Source organism: Salvelinus alpinus, chromosome 27 (assembly GCF_045679555.1).
Source record: "Salvelinus alpinus chromosome 27, SLU_Salpinus.1, whole genome shotgun sequence".
NCBI classification, from domain to species: Eukaryota; Metazoa; Chordata; class Actinopteri; order Salmoniformes; family Salmonidae; genus Salvelinus; species Salvelinus alpinus.
Genome location: NC_092112.1, coordinates 13642355 through 13663229, shown reverse-complemented (window position 1 = coordinate 13663229; position 20875 = coordinate 13642355). Strand labels below are relative to the sequence as shown.

General features: G+C 43.6%; 1 protein-coding gene across 1 annotated transcript in view; it reads right to left on the bottom strand.

The window, feature by feature from the left end:
* The window catches only part of LOC139555984 (formin-like), a 48705-nt gene that overhangs the window by 13036 nt on the left and 14794 nt on the right, over window positions 1–20875 (bottom strand). The window contains exons 5-13 of the mRNA XM_071369422.1: window positions 20513–20654; window positions 13929–14016; window positions 10799–10860; window positions 10623–10711; window positions 6189–6318; window positions 5781–5927; window positions 4843–4902; window positions 4579–4699; window positions 1657–1749 (exon numbers count right to left, since the gene is read on the bottom strand). Coding sequence (XP_071225523.1) covers window positions 1657–1749; window positions 4579–4699; window positions 4843–4902; window positions 5781–5927; window positions 6189–6318; window positions 10623–10711; window positions 10799–10860; window positions 13929–14016; window positions 20513–20654 — 932 coding nt within the window. The remainder of the gene's footprint in view (window positions 1–1656; window positions 1750–4578; window positions 4700–4842; window positions 4903–5780; window positions 5928–6188; window positions 6319–10622; window positions 10712–10798; window positions 10861–13928; window positions 14017–20512; window positions 20655–20875) is intronic.

The window sequence follows — 20875 nt, the reverse complement described above, 5'->3', positions numbered from 1 at the left end:
ACTGTTGTTATGTCACAATACTACTAACTACTGTTGTTATGTCACTATACTACTAACTGCTGTTGTTATGTCACTATACTACTAACTGCTGTTGTTATGTCACTATACTACTAACTACTGTTGTTATGTCACTATACTACTAACTACTGTTGTTATGTCACTATACTACTAACTACTGTTGTTATGTCACTATACTACTAACTACTGTTATGTCACTATACTACTAACTACTGTTGTTATGTCACTATACTACTAACTACTGTTGTTATGTCACAATACTACTAACTACTGTTGTTATGTCACTATACTACTAACTACTGTTGTTATGTCACTATACTACTACCTACTGTTGTTATGTCACTATACTACTAACTGCTGTTGTTATGTCACTATACTACTAACTACTGTTGTTATGTCACTATACTACTAACTACTGTTGTTATGTCACTATACTACTAACTACTGTTATGTCACTATACTACTAACTACTGTTGTTGTGTCACTATACTACTAACTACTGTTGTTATGTCACTATACTACTAACTACTGTTATGTCACTATACTACTAACTACTGGGGACTACTGTTGTTATGTCACTATACTACTAACTACTGTTGTTATGTCACTATACTACTAACTACTGTTGTTGTGTCACTATACTACTAACTACTGGGGACTACTGTTGTTATGTCACTATACTACTAACTACTGTTATGTCACTATACTACTAACTACTGGGGACTACTGTTGTTATGTCACTATACTACTAACTACTGTTGTTATGTCACTATACTACTAACTACTGTTATGTCACTATACTACTAACTACTGTTGTTGTGTCACTATACTACTAACTACTGTTGTTATGTCACTATACTACTAACTACTGTTGTTATGTCACTATACTACTAACTACTGTTGTTATGTCACTATACTACTAACTACTGTTGTTATGTCACTATACTACTAACTACTGTTGTTGTGTCACTATACTACTAACTACTGGGGACTACTGTTGTTATGTCACTATACTACTAACTACTGTTGTTATGTCACTATACTACTAACTACTGTTGTTATGTCACTATACTACTAACTACTGTTGTTATGTCACTATACTACTAACTACTGTTGTTATGTCACTATACTACTAACTACTGTTGTTGTGTCACTATACTACTAACTACTGTTGTTATGTCACTATACTACTAACTACTGTTGTTATGTCACTATACTACTAACTACTGGGGACTACTGTTGTTATGTCACTATACTACTAACTACTGATGTTATGTCACTATACTACTAACTACTGTTGTTATGTCACTATACTACTAACTACTGTTGTTATGTCACTATACTACTAACTGCTGTTGTTATGTCACTATACTACTAACTACTGTTGTTATGTCACTATACTACTAACTACTGGGGACTACTGTTGTTATGTCACTATACTACTAACTACTGGGGACTACTGTTGTTATGTCACTATACTACTAACTACTGTTGTTGTGTCACTATACTACTAACTACTGGGGACTACTGTTGGTATGTCACTATACTACTAACTACTGGGGACTACTGTTGTTATGTCACTATACTACTGGCGACTACTGATGTCCTCATTATTGCCCAGTGCTATAGGCTACTCACCATTCAGAACGAACGCCTCCATCTTGTCCTTAAAAGGCTGGAGGTGTTCGTCTGGAGAGCTGGAACACACCTTCTGAACATCTTTCTCACACACTGGAAAAACAGGAAAAACCTATATTGTTAGACTTCTCTCCAACACTTTTTCCAAATCAACACACAGAGAGACAGACGGACAGACAGAGAGGTAGCTTCAGTCAGCTCCACCTGTACCAGCGGCGAAGGTTATCGTTATGGTTTCCCTTTTTGATAACAACTGTTTAGACGCACCGATGAACATACAGCTGGCGGCAGCCGATATCTCTCTCTCTCTCTCTCTCTGTGGCTCCTAGACCTGTCCCTGTTCTGTTTGTTCCCTCTGGCTCACTGTTCGTCCAATCAGGGCATCACAGTAGAGCCAAAGGAGCCAGTCTCCAGGCCCAGTCATAATACAGCCTGCTGGGAGTCACGGTAACACACCCCCTCCCTCCTGTCCCCCACGCCACGCTCCATCATCACCACCCAGATAAAATTACAAAGAATACTGTTTTCATTGAGGATTTGTGTAAACTGTGGAGGCGGGTATCTTCATTGTGGCGAGTCTTTCTTTGCTTTGTTTGTTTTTCTCTCTTTTGTGCTGGAGAGGAGTTTGTTCTTGTCAGACTTGAAGAGGGTAATTCCGTCTCAGGTAAACAGAGGCCACATGCCTACTTGACATTAAAAGTGTACTGTAACTACGGCGTAGTAGTGAAACAACTGTTTGATACAGCAAAACCAACGTAGCCTCTTCACACAGCCAACGTGGCAAAGTGAGACTAAATCAAACCCACTTTTTTGAGTTGTGTTTTTGGGTGATTTGTTTCAGGTTACAATTCTTCTGTGATAGGGCAGTCCCTCTTAGAGCTCTTGACCTGTGTGACCAATCAGTGCTGCCACAAATATGTGATTTCCTTCCTGACAATGGAACAGCTTTTATTCAACACCCTAGGTATTTGACATGCTCGGTAAGGGTTGTTTTGACACTTAATGGAAACTCCTTCAGGAAAATATAACAACTACATTCAGAAATGTATTTTGCATGGGCACACACCCACGCAAAGTGAGTCATTCGTTTTGCTACGACAGTTCATATTTCCCAGCATAATGCTCTGGGATAAACGCCACCACCAAAAACCACTGTCCAACAACAATACAAGAAGGTGGAGAAGAGAGTAACACACACACACACACACACACACACACACACACACACACACACACACACACACACACACACACACACACACACACACACACACACACACACACACACACACACACACACACACACACACACACACACACACACATACACACACACACACACACACACACACACCGAAGCAAAACAAAAGCACGGTTCAATCCAGGCATGAGGGAGGTTCAAACAGCAGGACAAAAGGATCCTGAGATAGATGGAGAGATGTCACGGTGGTTGAGCGTCTCAGTGATAAGCCCTAGTCGTGTTGAGAGGTAGAGAAAGGAATCTGTGACACACATCTGGGGGCCACAGGGGATGCCGGGTGATACGGAGAAGCAGGGTAGAATAGCGTATCTCTGCAGAGCCCCAAACAGAAGATAAGGGGTGTGTGTAGGGTGCTCCGAGTGTGTGTGTGTGTGTGTGTGTGTGTGTGTGTGTGTGTGTGTGTGTGTGTGTGTGTGTGTGTGTGTGTGTGTGTGTGTGTGTGTGTGTGTAGGGCAGTCCGATTGGGTTGATAAGGAGTACCCCCCTCAGATTACATACGGACAGAGCAGCAATGTGAAGCCGTTCAGCTGGCAACATACAGTACAAAGACACGCAGGAGCAGGAGGAGGAGGAGGAGGAGGATGAGGAGCAGGATGGGGAGCAGGATGAGGAGGATGAGGAGCAGGATGAGGAGCAGGATGAGGAGGATGAGGAGCAGGAGGAGGAGGAGGAGCAGGAGGAGGAGAAGAAGATCAGGAGGAGGAGCAGGAGGAGGAGAAGAAGATCAGGAGGAGGAGCAGGAAGAGGAGCAGGATGAGGAGCAGGAGAATTAGGAGGATGAGGAGCAGAAGGAGCAGGCGGAGGATGAGGAGCAGGAGGAGGAGGAGGAGGAGGAGGAGGAGGAGGAGGAGGCACAACACAGAGACAGATCTGATGGGCAGGATAAGAGCTGTATCTGAAAGGCGCCAGGGCAGTATCACAGAGACTCCAAGAGAGACTCCAAGAAGTCTCCACACGACACTCATGCAGACTTGTACGTGTGTTCACACACGCATGCACATAAACAGTAACCTGAGAAATGTCCAAGCACACACACACATGGCAGAGAGAGTGAGCCATACATTGTCCTCAGGGCGACCATAGTTGGGGCAGGTTGGCTGGCATATGGGCTCACTTAAAGACATTCCAGGATGACTGAGATGGAATAAAAGAGAGGAGGAGGAGAGGAACTCTTATGTTCTGAAGCTGGGTGGACTGTGAGTCGGTCAAAGATGGTACTTTAGCATTCAAATAGGGTTTTTAAAATGGCTGCTGTGGCCAGTGATGGCTGACGGGAAACCATCCTTATTGTTGTGTGAATGAATGAACGAGGCCTGAGGAGAACAGAAGACTGCCATGCATGGACTGTGTCTGAGGTTGCGGCTGTGAGGAATCTGAAGCAGCACTAACTACAGAGATAGAGTTACAGAGGCCGAAGGAGGCTCTCAAACACTAACACATAACACACTAACCTCAGAGTAACACCATTCCATTCACATAAATACAAAAAACATGCTGTCACACTTTCAATCAGTTATTCAAGTGGGTATTGTGATGCCTAAAAGACCTCTCACCATTGGTGGTGGATGAGGGGAGTTACTCTCTTACAATAGTGAGTTGAATGCCTGGAAAAGGACATTATCATCCAATCAATAATGAATAATGTATCATGATTCCACCACCTGTCAGGTCCCGTCTCAGCTGACTCAGCTCCTTGGTGATGTCTTCAAACTTGAACTGGGCTGACAGGAACACATCCTGAGGCTCGGGGAGAGGGAAGACACTTCTCTCTGTCCCAGCGTTCTGGAGGAAAACAACAACGTCAGAGTGACAACAACAACATCAGTGACAACAACAAAAAGACAACACCAGAATGACCATAGACCAACCAAACCACCATAGATCAACTTTGTGTAAAAACGTCCATCACAATAAAGTGACATTACCTCATCCAGGTTGCGGAGATAGTATGACACCACGTAGTCAACCAGACTGATTCGATTGTCCTGAAAAGAGCAAAGACACGACACATCAAAACGACATCAAACAGAATGTTAAAACAAACAACGCACATAATCAAAAGAAAGAGCACTGCAAACAAACTCCACATTTGTCTGTCTTCTGCCTCAGGAAGAGCAGGTAGCCTAGTGGTTAGAGCAGGTAGCCTAGTGGTTAGAGCAGGTAGCCTAGTGGTTAGAGCAGGTAGCCTAGTGGTTAGAGCAGGTAGCCTAGTGGTTAGAGCAGGTAGCCTAGTGGTTAGAACAGGTAGTCTAGTGGTTAGAGCAGGTAGCCTAGTGGTTAGAGCAGGTAGCCTAGTGGTTAGCGCAGGTAGCCTAGTGGTTAGAGCATGTAGCCTAGTGGTTAGAGGCAGGTAGTCTAGTGGTTAGAACAGGTAGCCTAGTGGTTAGAGCAGGTAGCCTAGTGGTTAGAGCAGGTAGGCTAGTGGTTAGAGCAGGTAGCCTAGTGGTTTAGAGCGTTGGACCAGTAACCGAAAGGTTGCTAGATTGAAGCCCTGAGCTGACAAAGATAAAAATCTGTCGTTCTGCACCTGAACAAGGCAGTTAACCCACTGTTTCTATGCTGTCATTGTAAATAAGAATTTGTTTTTGAATTTGTAGTTAAATAAAGGTCAAATAAAAAATGATGCTATTGGATGGTACTGGGGAGGGACAGCATTTAGCTGTGAATGTGTACAAGACGAACTAATAATAAAACCTTGGTATGTGTGTATACTGGGTTACAATGTACACTAATCTGATTGCACACTATTCTGTGATTATGATTGTCAGTCCAACACGCCATTACACCAAGGGGTTTGAACCTTTTTACATGAGGTTGTTAGGAATAAAGTCACTACAATACTGTAGAGTTGAGACTTCATTACCCTGCTCTTGACGTCTTTCAGTTTGGGCAGGATCTCCAGTCCAAAGCCGTCAGCCTGTCCTCTGGTCCCGTTGCCCCCGTTCATGTGGTTCCCCAGAGCTAGAACCAGACCCATTACTTCCCTCACACTGGAGGTCTCCAACAGATCCTACATTCAGAGATACCAACCTCCTGTTAACTTAGAGACTTTTGACTGCACTTCAGAACACTACAGATTCTTTTGAGCCTTTTGAACAATGCGGTGTACAGTACACACGCTTCCTGTGGTTACTCTGTTACCGAGCCACCGAAATAGACCATGGAAATGAGGCCTGACACTTAGGCTTGAATGTTGTTTAAATGAGCACAGCAAGCTCCTCATTATATCTGGTAGGGAATCTCTTAATATTCCTTATTATCTTGCAACTACCTTGCAGACGCGAGAGACGATGTCAACCTTGCGCTGTACGGAGGCGATGGCGTCTATGAAGACAGACTGGAAGATGATACATGAAGCTCTGCCTGGGAAGTCTGGTATCTGAGATAACTCATAGAGGAACCTAGAGACAACACAGGGAGACAGGAAGAAGACGTGATGGAAGTTACTTTGATTCTACAACCATCTTTGTTAAGTCATTTTCCTACATTTGAGTTTAGGGCACAATTACCGTATAACCGACGGTTACGGATGAAGACCATCCTGAAAATGAAATAACTGTCATTACCGTTTAAGCTAAACTTCCCCTAAAGTAAATTGAATTACATTTGCCAAAATTATAGAGCTTAAATAGCCTATACAGAAATAAATACAATCATTCAAATTAGGCTACTACACCAGAAAGCCTGATTTAGACACAGAGGATCATTAGCTTCTTTAATAAAATAAAGCTGTTTATTGTGTTAAATCACATAGTCTGAAGGACCCGCAATTTGGGCCGCGCACGGCAAAAACCAGACGATTGTTGAGTTGCGACTGTCAGTGAAAAGTAGAGAGGTCCAGTCAGGCATATCTCAATATTTTAAAATACAATCGCGGGAAAATATAGTTTGGAAAGCAAATGGCTATTGATGTAAAAAGATGACAATGAAAAGACTCCAATCTGTATTTTAGTTATCAAAATTCTCAACTTAATTGAATGAACAGTAGCCTGTCTTATTGGCACCAGCAGAGAGCATCGGCCATATCCCTGGTGAGTGGACATCTTCACTGTCTTTATCATCGTTGGTTCAGTGCTTCTTGAAGATTTGTTTTTGGATTACAATGTTCTCCTCCAGGTTAGGTCACATGGTATTTGTGTCTCCCCTTCACATATGCCGATTATATGGATCCGACAGCGTTGTTTTAATTGACCTGTGGGTCAGTGTCAGCAGAGTAGGCTACCCTGTCATTCTTTTGTCATATTAAAAATGATTCTGCTAATGTCTCCTGTCATATCAACTACAGTAGAATTGAAAGAAATTCAAAGAAAGGAGAGGAAACATATGTGATATAGCTTAGACCTACTCTACATCACGACGTGCTGCATTGAACAGTAAATTAGTTATATTATTGCCCTAAATTATGACTATCCAGTCTGTTCATCACATTAGGAATAGTAAGCTACACTATATATACACACAAGTATGTGGACACCCCTTCAAATTAGTGGATTCGGCTATTTCAGCCACACCCGTGGCTGACAGGTGAATAAAATCGAGCACACAGCCATGCAATCTCCATAGACAAACATTGGCAGTAGAATGGGCTTACTGAAGAGCTCAGTGACTTTCAACGTGGCACCGTTATAGGATGCCACCTTTGCCAAAAATGTCTGCCATGCTAGAGCTGCCAATGTAAGTGCTGTTATTGTGAAGTGGAAATGTCTAGGAGCAACAGCGGCCCAGCCGCAAGGTGGCAGGCAACACAAGCTCACAGAACGGGACCGCAGATGGCTGAAGCATGTTGAGTGTAAAAATCGTCTGTCCTCGGTTGCAACACTCACACAAACTGCCTCTGGAAGCAACGTCAGCACAAGAACTGTTCATCTGGAGCTTCATGAAATGGGTTTCCATGGCCGAGCAGTCGCACACAAGCCTAAGATCACCATGCGCAATGACAAGTGTCAACTAGAGTGGTGTAAAGCACGCTGCCATTGGACTCTGAAGCAGTGGAAACGTGTTCTCTTGAGTGATGAATCACGATTCACCATCTGGTGGACGAATGTGGGTTTGGCGGAAGCCAGGAGAACGCTACCTGCCCGAATGCAAAGTGCCAACTGTAAAGTTTGGTGGAGGAGGAATAATGGTCTGGGGCTGTTTTTCATGGTTCGGGCTAGGCCCCTTAGTTCCAGTGAAGGGAAATCGCTACAGCATACAATAAACTTCTAGATGATTCTGTGTTTCCAACTTTGTGGCAACAGTTTGGGAAGGCCCTTTCCTGTTTCAGCATGGCAATGCCCCTGTGCACAAAGCAAGGTCCATACAGAAATGGTTTGTCGAGATCGGTGTGGAAGAACTTGACTTGCCTGCACAGAGCCCTGACCTCAACCCATCGAATGCCTATGGGATGAATTGGAACACCGACTGCGAGCCAAGCCTAATCGCCTAACATCAGTGCCCGACCTCAAAAATGCTCTTGTGGCTGACTGGAAGCAAGTCCAATGTCCCAACATCTAGTGGAAAGCCTTCACTGATAAGTGGAGGCTGTTATAGCAGCAAAGAGGGGGACCAACTCCATATTAATACCCATGATTTTCGAATGAGATGTTTGACGATTAGGTGTCCACATACTTTTGATCATGTGGTATATCTTACATACAGTAAGTCTGTAAATGCGAGGATGCATAGAATGCTTTATTATAAAGGGGAATTGCAGAATTGCTGCCTGGTATTGTGATGCAATCATTTTCATGGTCAAATAGAATTTTCATTCAAATGATGCCAACTGATGTGGCTCATGAAATTAAATGTATATTTTGGAATGTCAGTTGAGTTGAACCAACAAATCACAGCACATATTGATTGGTACACTTCCTACTTTTACTTCTCGTTTTGTTCCTATGGGTACACTTACAATCAAATCAAATGTTATTTGTCACATGCTTCGTAAACAACAGGTGTAGACTAACAGTGAAATGCTTACTTACAGGCCCTTCCGAACAATGCAGAGGAATAAATACACAATGAGATACGATAACTTGGCTATATACACGGGGTACCAGTACCGAGTCGATGTGCAGGGGTACGAGGTAATTGAGGTAGATTCAGTATGTACATATAGGTAGGGATAAAGTTACTAGGCAACAGGATAGATAATAAACAGTAGCAGCAGGAAATGGGATGAGTCAAAATAATTAGTGCAAAAAAGGTCCATGCAGATAGTCTGGGTAACTATTGGTTAACTATTTAACTAACTATTTCTTAAGGCTTGGGAGTAGAAGCTGTTCAGGGTCCTGTTGGTTCCAGACTTGGTGCATCGGTACCGCTTGCTGTGCGGTAGCAGAGAAAACAGTCTATGACTTGGGTGGATGGAGTCTTTGACAATTTTTAGGACCTTCCTCTGACACCACCTGGTATAGAGCTCCTGGGTGGCAGGACGCACTACCCTCTGCAGCGCCTTGTGGTCGGATGCCAAGCAGTTGCCATACCAAGTGGTGAGTCAAGATGCTCTCAATGGTGCAGCTGTATAACTTTTCGAGGATCTGAAGGACCATGCCAAATCTTTTAAGTCTCATGAGTGGGAAGAGGCATTGTCGTGCCCTCTTCACTACTGTGTTGGTGTGTGTAGACCATGATAATTCCTTAGTGATGTGGACACCGAGAAACTTGAAGCTCTCGACTTGCTCCACTACAGCCCCATTGATGTGGATGGTGGCGTGCTCGGCCCTCCGTTTCCTGTAGTCCACAATCAGCTCCTTTTTCTTTTGACTGGTACTATATAAAAATGTGGAGATGGTGCCCTGACGTGGAAATGGTGCCTTGAGGTGGAGATGGTGCCTTGAGGTGGAGATGGTGCCTTGAGGTGGAGATGGTGCCTTGAGATGGAGATGGTGCCTTGAGGTGGAGATGGTGCCTTGACGTGGAGATGGTGCCTTGACGTGGAGATGGTGCCTTGAGGTGGAGATGGTGCCTTGAGGTGGAGATGGTGCCTTGAGGTGGAGATGGTGCCTTGACATGGAGATGGTGCCTTGACGTGGAAATGGTGCCTTGAGGTGGAGATGGTGCCTTGAGGTGGAGATGGTGCCTTGAGATGGAGATGATGCCTTGAGATGGAGATGGTGCCTTGACATGGAGATGGTGCCTTGACGTGGAGATGGTGCCTTGACGTGGAGATGGTGCCTTGAGGTGGAGAGGGTGCCTTGAGATGGAGATGGTGCCTTGAGGTGGAGATGGTGCCTTGAGATGGAGATGGTGCCTTGAGGTGGAGATGGTGCCTTGAGGTGGAGATGGTGCCTTGAGATGGAGATGGTGCCTTGAGGTGGAGATGGTGCCTTGAGATGGAGATGGTGCCTTGACATGGAGATGGTGCCTTGACGTGGAGATGGTGCCTTGACGTGGAGATGGTGCCTTGATGTGGAGATGGTGCCTTGAGATGGAGATTATGCCTTGAGATGGAGATGGTGCCTTGAGGTGGAGAGGGAGCATTGACATGGAGATGGTGCCTTGACGTGGAGATGGTGCCTTGAGGTGGAGATGGTGCCTTGAGGTGGAGAGGGAGCATTGGCATGGAGATGGTGCCTTGACGTGGAGATGGTGCCTTGAGGTGGAGATGGTGCCTTGAGGTGGAGATGGTGCCTTGAGGTGGAGCTACGCACAAGGTTTTCCCCAGCTATCACCCTCCACAGAAAGTTAAAAAGGTGATGAGAAGGGAAAGGAGAACACTCACTGTTCAGGTTTGTCCAGCAACTTGACCAGTTCCTCCTCTGAAGTGTGGTAGTGTCTCTTTATCCGCTCCAGCTCATCGGGCTGGGCTCTCTGGTAGGGGCATCAAACAACACTCAACAAACTGAAGAGAGCTCAAAATGCTAAAAAGGACAAGACAAAGACAGGAGTTGTACTCACGTTTTCGTATAAAGCCTGGATGGTTTCCAGGTCCACTACGGAGTTGTCCACCGTCAGCACAGCTACAGGAGTAAACAGGTTCATTGAGTCATGCAGGTAGTGCATGGATGGAAACACAGTATACAGTGAATTGCATCTCTACAGGCCTGTGGGGTCACATAAGGGTATTTCTACAACTGGCGGGAGGCTGTAGGTGTAATTGTAAGATTTTTTTCCATAATCACACCAAAAAAACAAAGCCAACTCTCCTACACGATTCCCAAAGGTGTACTTTCACAGAGCTGAAATCCAACAGGACTGGATCAGATTAAACATTTCAACCTGAACATGGATGTTACCCTGTTCTTAAAGTTTCTGCTGAAACTGATATATCCATGATATCCCAGTGGACAAGGTCTGTCAATGTTGGGCTGGTGAGATGTGTGTGAGGGCCAGATGCGCGCACACACACAGACAGACAGACAGACAGACAGACAGACAGACAGACAGACAGACACACAGACACACACACACACACACACACACACACACACACACACACACACACACACACACACACACACACACACACACACACACACACACACACACACACACACACACCAAATCTAAAACTCTCCACTTCTGGGAAACTAATTGCTCCCTGCCACAGAAACCAAAGAGACCCACAGTGTAGATTCCTTCCCCTTAAGGTACTGTCTTTCCCAGCTCAAATGGTAACTCTCAGAATCTGTTCCAAATGGCACACTATTCCCTAGATAGGGTGCCATGTAGTGCACTATTCCCTATATAGGTCAAAAGCAGTGCACTACAGTGCATTTGGGAAGTATTCAGACCTCTTGACTTTTTCCACATTTTGTTACGTTACAGCCTTATTCTAAAATGGATTCAATAGTTTTTTCCCCCAACACAATACCCCATAATGACATCACAATACCCCATAATGACATCACAATACCCCATAATGAAAAAGCAAAAACAGGTTTTTAAAACTTTTTGCAAATGTATTCAAAATAAAAAATGGAAATATCACATTTACATAAGTATTCAGACACTTTACTCAGTACTTTGTTGAAGCACCTTTGGCAGCGATTACAGCCTTGAGTCTTCTTGGGTATGACGCTACAAGCTTGGCACACCTGAATTTGGGAAGTTTCTCCCATTCTTCTCTGCAGATTCTCTCAAGCTCTGTCAGGTTGGATGGGGAGCGTCGCTGCACAGCTATTTTCAGGTCTCTCCAGAGATGTTCGATCGGGTTCAAGTCCGGACTCTGGCTGGGCCACTCAAGGACGTTCAGAGACTTGTCCCGAAGCCACTCTTGCATTGTCTTGGCTGTGTGTTTATGGTCATTGTCCTGTTGGAAGGTGAACCTTCGCCCCAGTCTGAGGTCCAGAGTGCTCCGGAGCAGGTTTTCATCAAGGATCTCTCTGTACTTTGCTCCATTCATCTTTCCCTCGATCCTGACTAGTCTCCCAGTCCCTGCCACTGAAAAACATCCCCACAGCATGATGCTGCCACCGCCATGCTTCACCGTAGGGATGGTGCAAGGTTTCCTCCAGACGTCAAGCTTGGCATTCAGGCCAAAGAGTGCAATCTTGGTTTCATCAGACCAGAGAATCTTGTTTCTCATGATCTGAGTCCTTTAGGTGCCTTTTGGCAAACTCCAAGCGGGCTATGAGCCTTATACTGAGGAGTGGCTTCCGTCTGGCCATTCTACCATAAAGGCCTGATTGGTGGAGTGCTGCAGAGATGGTTGTCCTTCTGGAAGGTTCTCCCATCGCCACAGAGGAACTCTGGAGCTCTGTCAGAGTGACCATTGGGTTCTTTATCACCTCCCTGACCAAGGCCCCCGATTGCTCAGTTTGGCCGGGTGGCCAGGTCTAGGAAGAGTCTTCGTGGTTCCAAACTTCTTCCATTTTAGAAAGATGGAGGCCACTGTGTTCTTCGGGACCTTCAATGCTGCAGACATTTTTTGGTACCCTTCCCCAAATCTGGGCCTTGAAAAATTCCTGTCTCGGATCTCTACGGACAATTCCTTCGACCTCATGGCTTGGTTTATGCTCTGACAAGCACTGTCAACTGTGGGACCTTACATAGACAGGTGTGTGCCTTTCCAAATCCTGTCCAATCAATTGAATTCATGACAACTTATAGAAACATCTCAAGGATGATCAATGGAAACAGGATGCACCTGAGCTCAATTTCAAGTCTTATAGCGAATGTCTGAATAATTTAAAAATAGAAACTGTTCGCTTTGTCATTATGGGGTATTGTCTGTATATTGATGTGGAAAAACATTTATTTAATTAATTTTAGACCAAGGCTGTTAAGTAACAAAATGTGGACAAATTCAAGGGGTCTGAATACTTTCCGAACGCACTGTTTATAATGATGTTGCATTTGTCTATTACTGATCATATATCCTGCTGTTCCACTTGGTCTGACTAGATCAGATATGACAGTATTACAGTACAGCTGAATGGAGATTTGGTGGTGGTTGGAGTTAGGCTCCGTCTGTCTGTCTGTCTGTCTGTCTGTCTGTCTGTCTGTCTGTCTGTCTGTCTGTCTGTCTGTCTGTCTGTCTGTCTGTCTGTCTGTCTGTCTGTCTGTCTGTCTGTCTGTCTGTCTGTCTGTCTGTCTGTCTGTCTGTCTGTCTGTCTGTCTATCTGTCTGTCTGTCTGAAGTCAAATACAGGGTAGAGGGGTCCAGAGTCAGACTTTAAGTTGTGGTTCAGATGACTCACTTGGTTGGAACATAGACTAGTGCTTGAGTGTGGGTTTGAGTCCTACACGGACCACACATATTGAATATGCTGTATGTGTAAACTGTTAATTGTGTCATCTTAGATTAAGTTGTGAGTTCGCATCCTACATGGGCCACATAGGCATGCAGCTACTATTTATGTAATAGCTTTGGATAAAGGCCTCTATTGAATCTCTGGATTACGTTTTTTCTTTTAAAGAGGGTAGAGAGAGTATGCATCCTTCTTCTCAGAGATGATTTTAGGGGCACAGTACATGCCAGGGTTTTCAAACCTCACCGCAGGAACGCCAGACATGTCAAAATTATGCTGTAACCCTGAATAAGATCACCCGATTCACCTAATCAAGGGCTTGATAATGCCACTCACCTTGCTGTATGTCATTCATCTCCAGGTGCAGACTAGAGATGAGTATCCCTACGGCCTGGGAACGCTTCCCATCCAGCAGCTTGATGACCTGACCAGGGAGAAGAAGACAACACAGTCACCATGACAACAGTGGAGCTCAGCTGACCATCAGATTAGGTAAGAGGAAGGGAGGTGGACTAATGGAAGACTAATGGAGGTGTTGATCATTAATGGAGACCAGAGCCTCTCTCTCTTCTCTGTCCACCCTCTCTCTTTCTCTCTCTCCACCCCCTCTCTTTCTCTTGCCCCCCCCCCTCTCTCACTCTCTGATGGAGACCAGAGCCTCTCTCTCCTCTCTCTCCACCCCCTCTGTATTTCTCCCTTTCTCTTGTCTCCCCCTCCCTCTCTCCCTCTCTCTCTCTCTCCTCTCTCTCCATCACATCTCTCTTTTATCTTTCTCTTGTATCCCCCTCCCTCTCTCTCCCTCTCTCTCCTCTCTATTCACCCCCTCTCTTTCTCTTGTCTCCCCGATCCTCTTCACTCTCTCTCTTCTCTCTCCACCCATCATTTCCCCCCTTTCTCTCTCTTTCTATCTCTGATGGAGAATTTAAGCTAGTCAAAAGGGGTACAAGCACAGTGTAGGTCACAACATGGTGTACAGTACCTATTAAAGTGGAACAATGTGTCTGGAGGAATGTAATTTTCCATGTATCATGGCTGACTATACTATAGATAGATGACCATGGAGACTTCATCATGGCTGACTATACTATAGATAGATGACCATGGAGACTTCATCATGGCTGACTATACTATAGATAGATGACCATGGAGACTTCATCATGGCTGACTATACTATAGATAGATGACCATGGAGACTTCATCATGGCTGACTATACTATAGATAGATGACCATGGAGACTTCATCATGGCTGACTATAGATAGATAGATGACCATGGAGACTTCATCATGGCTGACTGTAGATAGATGACCATGGAGACTTCATCTTGGCTGACTATAGATAGATGACCATGGAGACTTCATCATGGCTGACTATACTATAGATAGATGACCATGGAGACTTCATCATGGCTGACTATAGATAGATAGATGACCATGGAGACTTCATCATGGCTGACTATACTATAGATAGATGACCATGGAGACTTCATCATGGCTGACTATACTATAGATAGATGACCATGGAGACTTCATCATGGCTGACTATACTATAGATAGATGACCATGGAGACTTCATCATGGCTGACTATAGATAGATAGATGACCATGGAGACTTCATCATGGCTGACTATACTATAGATAGATGACCATGGAGACTTCATCATGGCTGACTATACTATAGATAGATGACCATGGAGACTTCATCATGGCTGACTATAGATAGATGACCATGGAGACTTCATCATGGCTGACTATACTATAGATAGATGACCATGGAGACTTCATCATGGCTGACTATAGATAGATGACCATGGAGACTTCATCATGGCTGACTATACTATAGATAGATGACCATGGAGACTTCATCATGGCTGACTATACTATAGATAGATGACTATGGAGACTTCATCATGGCTGACTACAGATAGATGACCATGGAGACTTCATCATGGCTGACTATACTGTAGATAGATGACCATGGAGACTTCATCATGGCTGACTATACTATAGATAGATGACTATGGAGACTTCATCATGGCTGACTACAGATAGATGACCATGGAGACTTCATCATGGCTGACTATACTGTAGATAGATGACCATGGAGACTTCATCATGGCTGACTATACTATAGATAGATGACTATGGAGACTTCATCATGGCTGACTATACTGTAGATAGATGACCATGGAGACTTCATCATGGCTGACTATAGATAGATAGATGACCATGGAGACTTCATCATGGCTGACTGTAGATAGATGACCATGGAGACTTCATCTTGGCTGACTATAGATAGATGACCATGGAGACTTCATCATGGCTGACTATACTATAGATAGATGACCATGGAGACTTCATCATGGCTGACTATAGATAGATAGATGACCATGGAGACTTCATCATGGCTGACTATACTGTAGATAGATGACCATGGAGACTTCATCATGGCTGACTATACTGTAGATAGATGACCATGGAGACTTCATCATGGCTGACTATACTATAGATAGATGACCATGGAGACTTCATCATGGCTGACTATAGATAGATGACTATGGAGACTTCATCATGGCTGACTATAGATAGATGACCATGGAGACTTCATCATGGCTGACTATACTATAGATAGATGACCATGGGGACTTCATCATGGCTGACTATACTATAGATAGATGACCATGGAGACTTCATCATGGCTGACTATACTATAGATAGATGACTATGGAGACTTCATCATGGCTGACTATAGATAGATGACTATGGAGACTTCATCATGGCTGACTATACTATAGATAGATGACCATGGAGACTTCATCATGGCTGACTATAGATAGATGACCATGGAGACTTCATCTTGGCTGACTATACTATAGATAGATGACCATGGAGACTTCATCATGGCTGACTATACTGTAGATAGATGACCATGGAGACTTCATCATGGCTGACTATACTATAGATAGATGACCATGGAGACTTCATCATGGCTGACTATACTATAGACAGATGACCATGGAGACTTCATCATGGCTGACTATACTATAGATAGATGACCATGGAGACTTCATCATGGCTGACTATAGATAGATGACCATGGAGACTTCATCTGGCTACTACTATAGATAGATGACCATGGAGACTTCATCATGGCTGACTATACTATAGATAGATGACCATGGAGACTTCATCATGGCTGACTATACTATAGATAGATGACCATGGAGACTTCATCATGGCTGACTATAGATAGATGACTATGGAGACTTCATCATGGCTGACTATACTATAGATAGATGACCATGGAGACTTCATCATGGCTGACTATACTATAGATAGATGACCATGGAGACTTCATCATGGCTGACTATAGATAGATGACCAAGAGACTTCATCATGGCTGACTATACTATAGATAGATGACCAAGAGACTTCATCATGGCTGACTATACTATAGATAGATGACCATGGAGACTTCATCATGGCTGACTGTAGATAGATGACCATGGAGACTTCATCATGGCTGACTATACTATAGATAGATGACCATGGAGACTTCATCATGGCTGACTATACTATAGATAGATGACCAGGAAGACTTCATCATGGCTGACTATACTATAGATAGATGACCATGGAGACTTCATCATGGCTGACTATAGATAGATGACCATGGAGACTTCATCATGGCTGACTATAGATAGATGACCATGGAGACTTCATCATGGCTGACTATACTATAGATAGATGACCATGGAGACTTCATCATGGCTGACTATACTATAGATAGATGACCATGGAGACTTCATCATGGCTGACTATAGATAGATGACCATGGAGACTTCATCATGGCTGACTATACTATAGATAGATGACCATGGAGACTTCATCATGGCTGACTATACTATAGATAGATGACCATGGAGACTTCATCATGGCTGACTATAGATAGATGACTATGGAGACTTCATCATGGCTGACTATACTATAGATAGATGACCATGGAGACTTCATCATGGCTGACTATACTATAGATAGATGACCATGGAGACTTCATCATGGCTGACTATACTATAGATAGATGACCAAGGAGACTTCATCATGGCTGACTATACTATAGATAGATGACCAAGAGACTTCATCATGGCTGACTATACTATAGATAGATGACCATGGAGACTTCATCATGGCTGACTATAGATAGATGACCATGGAGACTTCATCATGGCTGACTATACTATAGATAGATGACCATGGAGACTTCATCATGGCTGACTATACTATAGATAGATGACCAGGAAGACTTCATCATGGCTGACTATACTATAGATAGATGACCATGGAGACTTCATCATGCTGACTATAGATAGATGACCATGGAGACTTCATCATGGCTGACTATACTATAGATAGATGACCATGGAGACTTCATCATGGCTGACTATAGATAGATGACCATGGAGACTTCATCATGGCTGACTATAGATAGATGACCATGGAGACTTCATCATGGCTGACTATACTATAGATAGATGACCATGGAGACTTCATCATGGCTGACTATACTATAGATAGATGACCATGGAGACTTCATCATGGCTGACTATACTATAGATAGATGACCATGGAGACTTCATCATGGCTGACTATACTATAGATAGATGACTATGGAGACTTCATCATGGCTGACTATACTATAGATAGATGACCATGGAGACTTCATCATGGCTGACTATACTATAGATAGATGACCATGGAGACTTCATCATGGCTGACTATACTATAGATAGATGACCATGGAGACTTCATCATGGCTGACTATACTATAGATAGATGACCATGGAGACTTCATCATGGCTGACTATACTATAGATAGATGACCAAGGAGACTTCATCATGGCTGACTATACTATAGATAGATGACCAAGGAGACTTCATCATGGCTGACTATAGATAGATGACCATGGAGACTTCATCATGGCTGACTATACTATAGATAGATGACCATGGAGACTTCATCATGCTGACTATAGATAGATGACCATGGAGACTTCATCATGGCTGACTATACTATAGATAGATGACCATGGAGACTTCATCATGGCTGACTGTAGATAGATGACCATGGAGACTTCATCATGGCTGACTATACTATAGATAGATGACCATGGAGACTTCATCATGGCTGACTATACTATAGATAGATGACCATGGAGACTTCATCATGGCTGACTATAGATAGATGACCATGGAGACTTCATCATGGCTGACTATACTATAGATAGATGACCATGGAGACTTCATCATGGCTGACTGTAGATAGATGACCATGGAGACTTCATCATGGCTGACTATAGATAGATGACCATGGAGACTTCATCATGGCTGACTATACTATAGATAGATGACCATGGAGACTTCATCATGGCTGACTATACTATAGATAGATGACCATGGGGACTTCATCATGGCTGACTATACTATAGATAGATGACCATGGAGACTTCATCATGGCTGACTATACTATAGATAGATGACCATGGAGACTTCATCATGGCTGACTATACTATAGATAGATGACCATGGAGACTTCATCATGGCTGACTATACTATAGATAGATGACCATGGAGACTTCATCATGGCTGACTATACTATAGATAGATGACCATGGAGACTTCATCATGGCTGACTATAGATAGATGACCATGGAGACTTCATCATGGCTGACTATACTGTAGATAGATGACCATGGAGACTTCATCATGGCTGACTATAGATAGATGACCATGGAGACTTCATCATGGCTGACTATACTATAGATAGATGACCATGGAGACTTCATCATGGCTGACTATACTATAGATAGATGACCATGGAGACTTCATCATGGCTGACTATAGATAGATGACCATGGAGACTTCATCATGGCTGACTATACTGTAGATAGATGACCATGGAGACTTCATCATGGCTGACTATAGATAGATGACCATGGAGACTTCATCATGGCTGACTATACTATAGATAGATGACCATGGAGACTTCATCATGGCTGACTGTACTATAGATAGATGACCATGGAGACTTCATCATGGCTGACTATACTATAGATAGATGACCATGGAGACTTCATCATGGCTGACTATACTATAGATAGATGACCATGGAGACTTCATCATGGCTGACTATACTATAGATAGATGACCATGGAGACTTCATCTTGGCTGACTATAGATAGATGACCATGGAGACTTCATCATGGCTGACTATACTATAGATAGATGACCATGGAGACTTCATCATGGCTGACTATACTATAGATAGATGACCATGGGGACTTCATCATGGCTGACTATACTATAGATAGATGACCATGGAGACTTCATCATGGCTGACTATACTATAGATAGATGACCATGGAGACTTCATCAACTCCTTTTAAAACAAGCATTTTCTGATCAGGTTTCTGGAGCAAAAGTTATAAAATGACTCTCCAGCTTCATGTTTTCACATCATTGTCAGTAAAGTAATAGTGTTCACATCCAGAACTATCACGTTCATTCGAGGAGCAAATGCACAGACACGTTTTGGCGTCCAGAAATAAACCATGAATACATTACATTTTGGACTACAACCATAGTATCAGCTAGCCTGGGAATCCAAACTGAATTCACAGTTAATTTAGTGAAAACACGAAACAATAGTGGAAGTGAATTCAATGTGGATTTCCAGGCTACATTTCAGCTACTGTAAATCCAGACATCAGCCCCCTCTAGAGGTCAACAGACACATTGACACTCCATATTGTGCTACATAGGGAAAGCGTAAACCTAGTGAGCTGCACAACTGAATTCACTCAACCGAAATGTGTCTTTCGCATTTAACCCAACCCCCCTGAATCAGAGAGGAGCCTCACAGTACCTTCTTGGCCTTGGCTTTCTTCTCATAGGACTCTGACAGAGTTTTTTTCTTGGTCTGTAGGGTGGTCTTGGAGAACAGATCTTCAAACTCTGTGGTGTTGATGATGTCTGGTTCCACAAGAGAGTTCCACAGTGTGTCCTTACTGAGAGAGAGAGAGAGAGAGAGAGAGAAAGAGAGAGAGAAAGAGAGAGAGAAAGAGAGAGAGAGAGAGAGAGAGAGAGAGAGAGAGAGAGAGAGAGAGAGAGAGAGAGAGAGAGAGAGAGAGAGAGAGAGAGAGAGAGAGAGAGAGAGAGAGAGAGAGAGAGAGAGAGAGAGAGAGAGAGAGAGAGAGAGAGAGAGAGAGAGAGAGAGAGAGAGAGAGAG